Source organism: Macadamia integrifolia, chromosome 4 (assembly GCF_013358625.1).
Source record: "Macadamia integrifolia cultivar HAES 741 chromosome 4, SCU_Mint_v3, whole genome shotgun sequence".
In the NCBI taxonomy this organism is placed as follows: Eukaryota; Viridiplantae; Streptophyta; class Magnoliopsida; order Proteales; family Proteaceae; genus Macadamia; species Macadamia integrifolia.
Window position 1 is genome coordinate 16,075,386 of NC_056560.1, and position 13,325 is coordinate 16,088,710.

Consider the following 13,325-nt stretch of genomic DNA (forward strand, 5'->3'; position numbering starts at 1 on the left):
CTAATTTGAGTTCAAATAGAGGACCTTTGTTTATAGTCTTCTATGTGTTTGCGCGTGTGTAGTATTTCTCTAATCAGATTCCTTTCAAGTCTATTAATTTCCACCCTATATAGACACTTGGCTGTGAGGGTTGTGACTTTGGCTATGGAGACCCAATTTGGAAATAATGACCGGATTGACGAAGATAGAATTGAAGAGCCTCCAGGTTGAGATACAACACTTTTTTTTCCCCCTATAAAATTGCTTTTATTGTCTGCATTTGTATTTGTGGAAAACGAAAATCTAACTCCAGAGATGTGCATTTGGCAGAACTGATTTATAGTATTCCGTGAAACCATTTGAGACCTAAGAATACAACTAAAAGAACATCAGGCAACAAAGACCTGGCAAACTGCAAGAAGCATGCAAACTTCATTAGATTAGTTATTTTTGCTTGTTTTGTCTGTAAATTTTGTGCACTTGGCAACTGTATGGAGCTGTCCCTAATATTTTATTGTATATATCTCAAATACAGTTATGAATTCGTTGATCAGAATAATGGTGAACATGTAAATTCAAGTTATCAATGAAGGTCTAGTCATTACCATAAACTTGTGCTTCCAACTGAAATTGTTAGATTGATTGTGAAGCTGCTCATCACTTGATAAAACTTAGAAACCCCTTGTTAACTGCAAGATATGGTTCTGAAATTGTCAATTGTGAATGTTATCCTCGATTTAATCCGCTTAAAAACTGATTTTAGAGTAGGCCCGTTTAAAGCCCGTTTAGAGCCAATTTAGAATTAAATAGGCCCATAGCCTGTTTAAGCTAGCTTGATTAAAGCCTGACATCGATTGGCCCGTTTACAAACCGTACTGTGCCCCCCAAACCCAGGCCCGTTTAAGTAAACGGGCATTCACGGTGTAGGGATTTCAAACTGTCAGGCCCGATTAGGCCCGACTGAGACCGGCCCGGCCCGACCTATCGACACCCCGATAGAGGGGCTAAACTAAGAATTTTAAATTTCAAGGGAGAAAGTGAGGTGAAACTTTGTTTTTCTTAGAGAATCAGAAAATAAAATTAGGGTAGGGTATTTTGAGTGAATATAGGGTGAGAAAATAAGGCGCAGACCAAGAAACGGATTCCCCACGAAACCCTGAGTCCTGACTCTGACTGACTCTGAATAAAGAAAGCCGAAGCTTGATGGCCAGCGAAAGCAACCGCTGAGGGTTTAGGGTTTAACGGAAGCACATCGCCATTGGAGGTCCCTATAAGGGTTGTCAACGTGAACTACAACAAGAAAAGAAGAACAGTAGCAGATAGTTACAGCAATCGTCAAAGTTTCGATCATGTCGTCCTCTGCTCGTAAAAGTTCAGAAAACGAAATTCCTGTGACCTCGGAATCCCCTGAAACCTCAGACCATCCTTCTCCCTCTGAAATCCAAACAATTAGAGAAGTTTCAGACCTTTCTGTCGGTGACAAAGGCCAAGATTCTGGTGTTTCAGATCAGTTGAATGTCTCTGGAAGCGAAGAAGGGGAAGGGGGAGAAGATGAGGAAGAGGGAGAATGTGGGTTTTGTCTATTCATGAAGGGAGGTGGATGCAGAGATAGTTTCATCTCTTGGGAGAAATGCGTGGAAGATGCAGAGAAGAACAAGGAGGATGTGGTCGAAAAGTGTTCTGCCATCACGGGAATTTTGCATAAGTGTATGGAAGCCCATGCAGATTACTACGAACCGATACTTCGGGCGGAGAAGGCAGCAGAAGAAGAGGTGGTCAAGGAATTGGAGCGGGAAGCCGCTTCGAAGGAATCCAATCGGGAAACGGAGTCAAAGGATAAACAGGAAGCGTAGTGGTTTATTCAATTTTGTTATTTATTTATTTATTTTCAAGAGAAAAAAATATTTCTATTTAATTGTAGGGCTGACATTAATTGTTATGTAGATCGTCAGCTCCTTCGAGGTAAGTAACTAAGTACGAGATCCTGAGATGTTAATGCTCAGCGTCCCTAGTGTTTTTCCATAGGGGATGAATAAAAGGATGAGATTTTTGTTGTTTAAATTTGTCTCCAAATCTGAATACTTAAATTTAACTAATCATTTACCTCTGCTTCGGGACTTATATGCTTGTTCAAGTGCAGGAAAAATACTCATATCATTGACTGTATCTGGGGAAAAAAAAAATTCTGTTATCACATGTCAGTGCTAAATATTTCCTGTGTAATTAATTAATTAGAGTTCAAACAAAGATGTTTTCATCAAGTTTGTGAAGTTTTGAAACGTTCTTTTGTTATAGAATATTTTTTTGTTACCAGGATTCTATAATGAATCTTTCATGATCGATGTTTTGTTTGTTAATTAATTGAGATAACATGAAGTTCTCAAACATGGGTTTTATGTTCCTTAAAACTAGAGGCTGTGGAATTAGTTACATGTTTGTTACTTATATGCTGCATAATTATTTTTATTGCATATTCTTGACATGATAAAGCTAATTGCCAGTGCTGCTGAATGTATTATGATACTGAAGAGTGGATCTTAGATTGCTAAAGAGTTGTCATTCATGAAATAAGAAGTCTATGGTGGTCACCTGGTTGTAGCAGCTCTTAAAAGTCAAGTGACTTGACATATTGGGCCTACATCCTCATGACTTCCTGCCCATGGAGCCCTAGAGAAAGAGGACGTATGAAGTCTACATTTAGTAGAGCACTAATCAAAAGAAAAGAAGACAACTCCGCACCCTTTTGTTGTTGGTCTCATGCCCAGATAAAGGAGGAGAGTTGGTGTGTTAGGTCGGCAATTGGCATTGGAAAAACCTAGCCTTGGTGCATCAGGTCAGCATCTAGCACTGTAAAAATCCCTGGCCAAACCCTTTTGATATGGATTCTAAAACCTTATATTATCAGGATGATGCTAGAATGTTCCCAGCCATAATAAGTGACTCGAGAAATGACCTTGGTGTATTGAAAAGTGAGCAAGGGTTAGCTAAGGCATCCCTTGTAAGTGATGTGCCACCTCAGCTCCCAAATGTGGTGGTGAGTAGGCAATGGTTCTCGCATTGTGGACAAGTACGAGAAAGTAGCTAGTCCAAAAGCGTAAGATTAGGTTAGCATCTTGGAACTTTAATGGGTAAGAGTCTAGAATTGATAGATGTTATGAAGAGAAGAAGGATTAACATGGCCTGTATTTAAGAGACTAGATGGAAGGGTAAAAAAGCTAAGGAGTTGGACAACCTTAAACTTTGTATATGGGGGATAAAAGTAACAGAAGTAGAGTGGGCATAGTTGTGGATAAAGATTCAAAGAATGATGTGGTGGATGTTAAAAGATTTGGAGATATGATTATATCCATAAACCTTATGTTGGAGAAAGAAGTTGTCAATATAATTAACGTTTGGCACCCCAAGTAGCATTTGATATTAAGTTATAATTTTGGAAACACATGGATGGATTAATGCAAGGTTTTAATTAAGGAGAAAAGATTGTTGTAGGAGTGATCTTATTGGACATGTTAGGAGAGATCGTAGACGCTATGGAGGTGTACACAGAGGATATCGTTTTTAGAGAGAGGAACGAAGAGAGGATCTCAGTTTAGATTTTATTGTGGTGTATGATTTATCCATTATAAACACTTAGAAAAGAGAGATGAGCATTTAGTTATCATAGTAGTCAATTAGATTTCTTCCTAACTAGAAGGTTCGATAGATCGTATGTAAGGCCTGCACGGTGATTCCAGGGGAGACTGTAACCGTCATGGATATGAGTCTTATTACGCAGAATCGTAAAAAAAAAAGTGAGCTTATTTGCCTTAGGATAAGGTGGTGGAGATTAAAAGGAGATGACTACTTATATTAAGAAGGTTGCTAAAGATGTCCTAGACGAATCGAAAGGAAAACATCATTCCTCTAGGGAGGCTTGGTGGTGGGATGATGAGGTTCAAACAACATCAAGACTAAAAAAGCTAGTTTTAAGTGATGCAAAATCATGGCTGAACTGTATTGACCCGTGTGGCAATCTAGACTGAGATGAACCACGTTCAATTGAATTTTGGAATCTAGTAGGATTTTAGGAGGATTTATTTATTTTGGGAATAATATTGTAATCTTTCTTTCATTTGGATAGATGCGGAGGAATGGTCTTTTATTTCCTTTCTTCTTAGTTGGGTAGATTAGGGTAGAATATTTTATTCCCAAGTAGAATAGTTTTCCAATTTAGGTTGTTTTTTCTCTTATTTATATAAACTGATGGGCATAGTAGAGCAAGATTTGAAAAATGGATTGAACAAGTGTTTATGGTGCCGGGTAGGTGCATAACCATGGTCGTGTGGCCACCTTATTTTTCCACACCCTTTGTGAATCTCTCTCTCTCTCTCTCTCTCTTTCCCTGTTTATTTTCCTGCAACCAGCCCTATCAGCCCTCGATCTCTCTCTACCCTACCTCATTTTAGCCTTAACATAGGTCAACGGAGGTCCTCCTTCGGGCAATTTAAGTTCCAGAATTTCAGCCCCAAAGATCCCTGTTGTGAGAGATTAACCTACAACCATAACCAGTTCTATACCTATTGCCCCTTCTGATTTCAGGATTGAAAATGTTAAAACTGTACCTAGTTTTTGGGGTTTCTGTTGGTTGGAATCAATAGGGTTTTGAAATCTGATTTTTCTACTGAAATCTAATGGAAATTTGAGTAATGGTGAGGGAAAAACTCACCAGGTTCGAAACTGGTTTCCGCCCCTGTTTTCTTGGCTGACGGTTGAAGACAACTTCCAAACCTAAGTCGTGAGTTCTTTTGACACTTCTTACTTCTTTTTCCCAAAATGCCCCTTTCCTTGTTCTCTTATTCTTCATGGTCCTTATTTTAATCTCCTTTCCAAGAATACCCCTTTGGCCACACATTATACCTTATGTTACTTGGTTCCTCATAAGTTGAAGACCCTTGAAAATACAATTCTGACACTCCTTATCAGGAACTTCAATTTATTTACAGAACTGCCATTATTCCTTGATATTGGTTTTTGCACTTTTGGATGGGCCCCTAAGCTATCCGATTTTGGTTTTGGAACCCGGATCAGCATCATTAAGACATGGAAAAGGACTTATGTAGAGGATCTAAAAAAGATAGTGGGAAAAGCAAGGGTGAAGAAATGTGAAAATCTTTGTAACAATTTGAGCACAAAGGAAGGAAGAAAAGCTATTTATAAAATAGCTAAAATGAGAGGAAGAGTAGAGATCTTGGCTGTGTTAGATGTATTAAAAGTGAAGATGGTAAAGTACTAATAAGGGATGAGGATATTAAGGAGAGATGGAAAGATTATTTCTAAAACCTACTAAAAATGAAAAGATTTCAAGTAATAGTGTCCCAAAAGACTGTATTACCAATCAAGAAACCCCATATCGTAGATATGTACGAAAAATTAGGTGTTTGAAGCAAAAGAAGCTTTAAGGAGGATGGAAGTAAGCAAGGCACAAGGCCTAGATGAGGTCTTAATAGAATTGTGGAAGAGCTTATGAATCAATAGTTTATCTTGGCTAACCAAGTTGTTTTAATAAGATTATGAGCACAAGGAAAATGCTAGATGAATGGATAAACATTGTGGTTATGGTTTTTACAAAATTTAAAGGTATTATTCAGAGTTGCAATAACTAGATGCCTTAAACTAACGAGTCATACTATGAAATTATTGGAAAGGGTTATTGAAACCCACTTGAGACAAGAAACTAATATTATGGAGAACCGACTTAGTTTTATGCCAGGAAAGTCTACAACAAAAGCTATTTACTTAGGAGACTATGACAAGGTTTAGAAGGATCTCCATATGGCCTTTGTAGGTCTAGAAAAAAGGAGTCCCAAGAGAGTTAATTTGGCAAGTACTAGAGAAGAGAGACATTTTAAGTAAATATGTGGACATAATTGAAGTATGACAATGTGGTGACTAGTGTAAGAATTGTGCCGGGGGATCAAGGCAATGAATTCCTAATTACAATTGGGTTAAATTAATGATCAACTTTAATCCCCTATTTGTTTGCATTTATCATAGATGATTTAATCAAAGACATTTAAAACGAGGTTCCTTGGCGTATGCTTTTTGGTGATGATATTGTTTTGGTGGATGAGACAAAAGCAAGGATCAACGCCAAGTTGGAGTTAAGATCAACCTCCGAATCAAAAGGTTTAAAGCTAAGTAGAATAAAGATGGAGTATATGGTGTAGTTAAACTAAGACAAATAATGAGGTGGTGAAAATTGATGTGAGGGTGATTCTGCAAACTGATTATTTTAGGTATCTATACTCAGTCATAAATAAAGAATGTGATATAGTGGATGATGTTTCATAGAGAATTAAAATAGGATGGATGAAGTGGAGAGGTCCGGAGAACTGTGTGATTGATGTATTCCTTTTAAAAAAAGGAAAATTTTATAGGATCGTCATACTACCGGCAAGGATTAAAGTATCGGTATCGATCGCCGTATCGGTCGGTCAAAATTAAGATACGTATCGGAGGGTATCGTATCGTATCGGAGATACGCTAAAGATATGCACATAAATGGATAGGGAATACATTTTTATACACTTTTGCATAAAAAACAGTTAAAAAAAGCTATATATAACATGTAGAATGCATAAATACTTAAATAGAGGGTATCGTATTGATAGACAAATATATTGAGTTGAAAATGTTCAAAATGATGAGGTTTGAGTTTCTTACAGTTTTTTCTTTCCTCATTGCCATTGCCACTGTGATGAGTGCCCTGAAGAGTGTCGTGGTGGTTCAAATCCTTAGCTAGGACCTTCTTCTTCAATAGGAGCAACTACGATGATATTTTGCACTTGTCGAATATAGGCACAATATTTACCCCAGTCAACATATTTATGGTAGTGGGTCTCCCATTCATTGTAGAATCTTCTGTACTGCTCAGGAGTGGCCAATGTTGGTCCTGCATAAGTCCCATATCCATAGCCTGAAGAAGCACCTGAAGATACATGGTGTCCGTGTCCGTGTTCGTGTCCGGATGAGGAACCAACATGATCTGAACTTCTGTACTGCTCTGGATTGGCAAATGATTGTCCTACATAAGTCCCATATCCATAGGCTGAAGATGCATCTGAAGATACATGGTGTTCATGTCCGGATGAGGAACCAACAAGATCTGAACTAATGCACATTGAATCCATGCTACTCATCAATGCCTCAGTAGCACTCGGATTGTGGGATCGCCTACCCCTCCGACTATAAAGACTTTGGTTGTGTGCGAGCACCATGATGACTATCTTGGGTTGCATGTGTAAATGCAGCCTTCTCTGTGAAATGTAGTGGTACATAAGTTTGGCCACCACCACTACCACCGTCACCACCATTGCCACCACCACCACCACCATCATCATCATCATCATTACCATCATCATCATCATCAGCAGCAGCAGCACCATCCTTGTCTTGATCATCATCATCACTATCTGGTTGAGTTACGCTATATGTAGCACCTGATCTCGTCCTCCTAATATCGCCATCATTGGAGCTATCATCATCCTCTTCCATAGTTGATGGTGCTTGGGTTTCATCATCAACAATATTTTTAAAATCTTCATTTATATCTCTAATGAGGTCATCTATAATGGGATCAGGTGTGGTTTCTTGTCGATCTTCAGATAATTTGTCCAACACTAAAACATTTTCAGTCTCCTCAATCCATCCCCTAACTGGATCTTCCTCGTCGAGTATGTGGGTGATGTCAATTGGGTTGACATCAATATCATCCCCTGATTTCTCCAATTTTAAATATTTCATCTTCAATTTCATGTTGTAGTGCACATACACTAGCTTCCCCAGCTTCTCATAACTCAGATGATTCCGAGGTTTGGTGTGTATCAATCCGAACGTACTCCAGTTACGTTCGCAACCACTTGAGGATGCCGTGCATGATAATATTTTCATTGCGATTGGCCTCAAGCTTGGAGCGCTCCATCCATAGTTCATCCACCAATCAGCTGTACAAAGATAATTGCAACATTAGGAGTTTGAAATAAATTTGAAATACAAGTGAGTAAAGATTCAAGAACTTATTATTCAAAATTTTCAACTTTCAAGTTCAAGGTTCTTCTTGGACTATGTTTTTCTCCTTCTTTGAACCATTCATTTCCACAATGTTTCTTTTAATCTACCATTTGAGTCTCCAAAAAGGTGTGTGAATCAAAGGGGAAAAAAGAAGAGAAATATAGAAAACTGTTGGTGAGAGTTTGAAGTGTTTGTTTCAAACAACAAAAGGCACATTCACACTTAAGTAGCCGTATCGTACCGTCTCAGTATGTATCAGTTCGATACTGTACGATACAGTAGATACGGTACCGATACTCACGGGAATTTTCATATTTTCAAAAGTTCGTATCGCAGAGTATCGTACATATCGGTACCGATACGGTACGGTACTATACGGTACTACCGATACACAAAAGAGGGCCCAAAATTCTCTGTAGCGTATCGGTATGTATCGTGCCGATGCCTACCGATACCGATACGTATCGGCCGATACGGCACGATACGCACTGATACTTAAAACCATGACTACCGGCTATGATGTATGGTGTGAAATGTTGGGTAATTAAAAAGCACCATGTAGATAATCTCAGTGTAGTAGAGCTGAAGATGTTAAGATGGATGTGTGGCAAAATTAGGAAGGATAAAGTGAGGAATGATCATATTATAGCTGATTTGGGAGTAGCTTTGGTAAATGATAAGCTACGAGAAAGTCGTTTCAGGTGGCATATCAATGTTCAACGGAAGCTTTTGGATGCTCTAGTACGGATGAGTGATTTGTTTCAGATTGAAGGAGCTAAAAGAGTCAGGGGCAGATGTAAAATGACCATAGGAAAAATGGTGAGGAAAGACATGCATAGCTTAGGCCTTGTATCAAGTATGACCAATAGAGCTGAATGGAGGGCGAGGGCAAGAATCCATGTAGCCGATCCCATTTAGTTGGGATAAGGCTGAGTTGCTGTTGTTGTAAGCAAGAGAAGTTGTAAGCAAAGGAAGTTGTAATCAAAAGAAAAGAAAGAGGGGGGGGGGGCATGAAAATAAAAAGATAACCCAAGCGGACTGCATCCATGACCTCGAATCCTCTGAATAACAGGACCTGGAAAAGGATCACCTTGAATTCTTTACAAAATAGAATCTCTATAATTTTTAACTTTATTTTCTTCTGGTATACTTGGATGCTGATTCTGTAATTTAAAAATAAAATCCCTGGAACCTTAAATTTTATTTGCTTCAGGAATACTTAGATGCTGATTCTGTAATTTACATACAAATTATGTTCATGCCTGAACGCAAGTTATTTATTTGAGAAAATTTCAACTACACTAGGGGGTTTGCTCCTGGACCATTCCTATTGAGTGTTACTTGAACATCATGTGCCGAATCCTCTTGAGAAATTCAACAACATTTAATAAGTGAAAATAGAGATTTAACTGCTCCCTAAATTACTTGATAGTAATCTTGAAATTAGTGGAGTTATAAGATACTTACAAACCAGGAATTCTGCCAGAAGGAGAAAAATTTCGATGCTGACAGCTATTTACGTGGGTTTAGGTATGGGGATCAGGTATTTATATGCATCAATGAATTGGATCCACCTGAATCCCAATACTTAGGCAACAATGACATGTTTTTAGAAAGGGATGTGGTGCAGATATATTAGAGAAGTGGGCTTATATTAGTGGAACTAGCCTTGGATTAAGTGATATATGTGTTGGGCCTTTGGTCCAGTGGGGTTTTTTGTTGTAATAAACCACTTCAATCAATGGTAGGATTAAGGGATTTATTAGTTAATTAGTTTGGGGACTACATAGTTGTTTTCTAAACTATGCTACTTATATTTCATATCATCTATGCTGGATTTGTAAGATATTAGAATTCCATCTTATCTCTATCTCTGAAGTCAATATTTTAGTAAAATAGGTTTTTTATTTATTACTTTTCTTTTGGATAAGGTTATCGGTAATGGATTCTGATGCCATCCTACTTGGGTTAACTCACATTATACATGGATGTAAAGGCCATGGGCCTACCCATCGATTTGAGAAGTAATACTTTTTCTGAAACTTTACTGTTGTGGATTCAGTTGTGTGCTTGGTGGATTCTAAGTGGAGCTGAGGTAGATTCCTAGCAAATTTATATTTCTGTTTCATGCTCACAGGTCAGATCTCTATCAATTTTCCTCCCCTATGGCACCGCTGTTTTGGTTTAGATTCAGTTCTTTTCTTACAATCTCATAAAATACTGTTCTGAGTTTGTTATAATCTGAGAATTAAGTTCCTGTTAGTCCATTTTCTTAAGTTCTGTTGTTAGTTCTGCGAAATTCTGATCGATTTTATATTTTTAAATTTGCTACCTGAAATCTTAGAGCAGTAGGCTCCTCTGAATGCACCTATCTGTTATCAAAATCAGTTCAGGTTCTGCAGGTCTGTTTCACCAGTAGAATAAACCACTCTTGATTGAAATATCAGGGCATTCTGATATTTTTGTTTGAAGTTGCGATTTCTCTCAATTCTAGGTCTGTTCTCTGTTCTGCGATCCTGCTTTATGGATTAGTTTACAATAGAATGTGTACAGGACTTGGCTAAAAAATGCTTAAAAATGGTACTTTATATGTCCAGAAAGGGGAGGGGGTTTAAATCTTGTTCTTTAGAGACATGTTGAGTGCCTGATTGCTGTCTGTTTACCATGTTAATCTCTGAGCTACTTAAAAGGTCTTTGTTATTCCCAGTAGATGACTTTTCAAGTTTTCCCCTATTAGGTCTGATCACTTGATTATGCCTCATAAAAAGGCTTATTCTAAATTTTTTTTTTTGGTTGCTGGTCCTGACCTTCATTGGCTAGTCATGGTGTTTATGTATTCTGATCAAGGTCTTTTTTTATGTGTGATAAATTAATCTAGGTCTGTTTCTATATGTTCAGGCATGCGAACAACCTTGATGAATGTGATCCTTTGAACCATCCAAGCAGTTATTTTGACTAAATTATTTCGCAAAATTTGAAATACATGGATTTACTCAACACTATGGCTGGCAATAAGTTTTGTTAGCTACACAACCCTCAAGCATAATATCTGTAATATCCTTTTGGAGTACAGTAGGCCTCTGGATTCAGTATTGGAATCTTAATTTTATGTTGAGGCTACCTGTGACATTGATGGTTTTCCTCGATCATTGTCAATCAAAGCAAAGTGAAGAAAAGCTTGGTTACTTGCATGGATGTAAGGTGGTGGTGATAGCTGCCCTCTTTTGAGTACCCAAATTCAGTGATTTTTCACTCTTAGAGATATCGGATATCATTCTGTGTGACTTCCAGGATCTTGAACGATGGACCAGAGAACTGTATTGCATCTTTCACAGGCTTCAGCTGCACTGTTGGTAGTGTGGTATAGTTTTTAGGGATGTGGACCATAGACGTGTGGCCCGGTGTGGTCTTAATCTCTGATATGAAAATCGGGCTAAGTTATCTCAGCCGAGCCCAATCCTGTCGGGATCAACTTGGCCTTGATTGTTACCAGGTCAGGCTGACCCTGATAGACCCTGGCTATTCTTTTTTCTTCCTTTACATGCATTGAAAAAAGAAGAAACTGAGACATAATCAACATCAATCATTCTTATAAATAATTGGGCTAAGCAAAATAGGTTTCAGTTCAGGCCTAGCCCAACCGACGGCCTAAAAGTCTTAGCCCAAGGCCACCCTATGCAGCTTGAAAACCCTAACTCAAGCCTTATCCGGGCTTACAGTGGGTTCGGGTTTACAAGGTTAAACTTATACCCCTAGTATTTTGGTCAGTCTAAGATTTGACTATCTGATGTCACACTGATTTGCTTTTCAATGCGTTTCACATAAGGAAAGTATGAATCCTTGCGCTCGTCCTTACTTATAAGTCTGTGGCTGATTTGTATTGGTACGTTAGTTTGACAGTCGGTATTTAATTATTATTATTATTAATCATAACTTGTTGAACTTTTTACATGAATCCTCATACTTGTCCTTGCTTGGATACTTTATGTAGCTGACTTTATTAAGTTGGGATAAGGTTTTGAATATTGTTCACATAAAGTATTTGAAACAGTCGAATATGATTTTCAATTTTTGATGGTGTATGTTTGGAAATGTCATGTTTTTGGAATTAAAAAGAGTATAGATTCCATATTGAGATCTTAAAAGCATGCTTAATCCGCATGTTCCTCCTGGGTTTTGAGTTCCTCTGCAGGTGGGAATGCCAGTGTAAAGTGGCATCATCCAAATGCAAAACACATGCATCTGAACCATTAACATGCAAAGAAAGATTTCAGTAAAAAAATGATTTAAAAATAGGAAGAAAAAGAAGATAAAATCTCTTCGATTTGTCTTGTTTGCTCGATTCAATTAATGAGAGTTTGTATGAAAGAGGTGATTTTTGACTTGTACCTCATGGGAGGTGATGGAATAGACCCAAGTCTAGGTTCATGCACATTGCACAATTTCCCCGTTTAAACACTATCCAAATCGGTATCCATGGACTTGGAAACACCCCTCAGCGTGGTGGTGGCTGTTAGTGTAGTAGAGTGCTCGCTTTAGTCTAGGGAGAGGTCCTTTCCCTTCCATCTTAAACGAAGGAGGTAAAATGATCACGTAAAAACGGAAATTTCACCTGTACTCGCATACTCAAATCTTGTTAAAAAATGGAACTTTTATTTTTTTTTCTGTAAATACTATTTGCTATTATGATTCTCTTTATTAATAAGATTATCTTGGTTTTATTTGGTCCCAAGGGGAATTGAAGGGAAGATAACTGAAAATTTCAAACATTAAAAGAAACTTTTGTAATTATATTATTTGGAAAATAGAAAACTACTAGGCTGCTAGCATATGCTAGTGCATCCCTGTGTTAGATAAAATTTTATACTGCTACTTGGACTGCAGGAATTTTCCTACGACACGGCCGAAATGGAATTTCAAAGGATATTTTTAAAAAAATACTAAAACCTAAGAATATATTTGTGAACCCAAAGAAAAAGTGAATAATTCTATTTATTTGGCTACAAACTTGGTAGCACCAATTTTTCTTTTTACCTATGTCTATCTCAACCCACTATTGTGGGAGAAGAGAAATAGACACAGAGAGGCGTAGACATATATTACACAATCAGACAAGTAACTAAATCCTTTATTACTTCACATGATTATCTTACTAATTTCAAATTATTTTTTGTTTGGTTATTAAATTTTATGTTAATTTACATCCAAATCATTTAGATTTAAAATTAAATAAAATTTATATTTAATATATAATAAAACTTTTTTAATAATTTATATTATTATATTAGATAACAGGA

The 13,325-nt window shown here is 37.5% G+C and overlaps 1 protein-coding gene across 1 annotated transcript; it reads left to right on the plus strand.

The window, feature by feature from the left end:
* Positions 1-1,092: 1,092 nt before the first annotated feature.
* On the plus strand, positions 1,093-2,040 carry LOC122075331. The gene has a single exon (XM_042640322.1). It carries the CDS (start codon positions 1,329-1,331, stop codon positions 1,830-1,832), a length of 504 nt encoding a protein of 167 aa, XP_042496256.1. The 5' UTR covers positions 1,093-1,328; the 3' UTR covers positions 1,833-2,040.
* Positions 2,041-13,325: the final 11,285 nt, after the last annotated feature.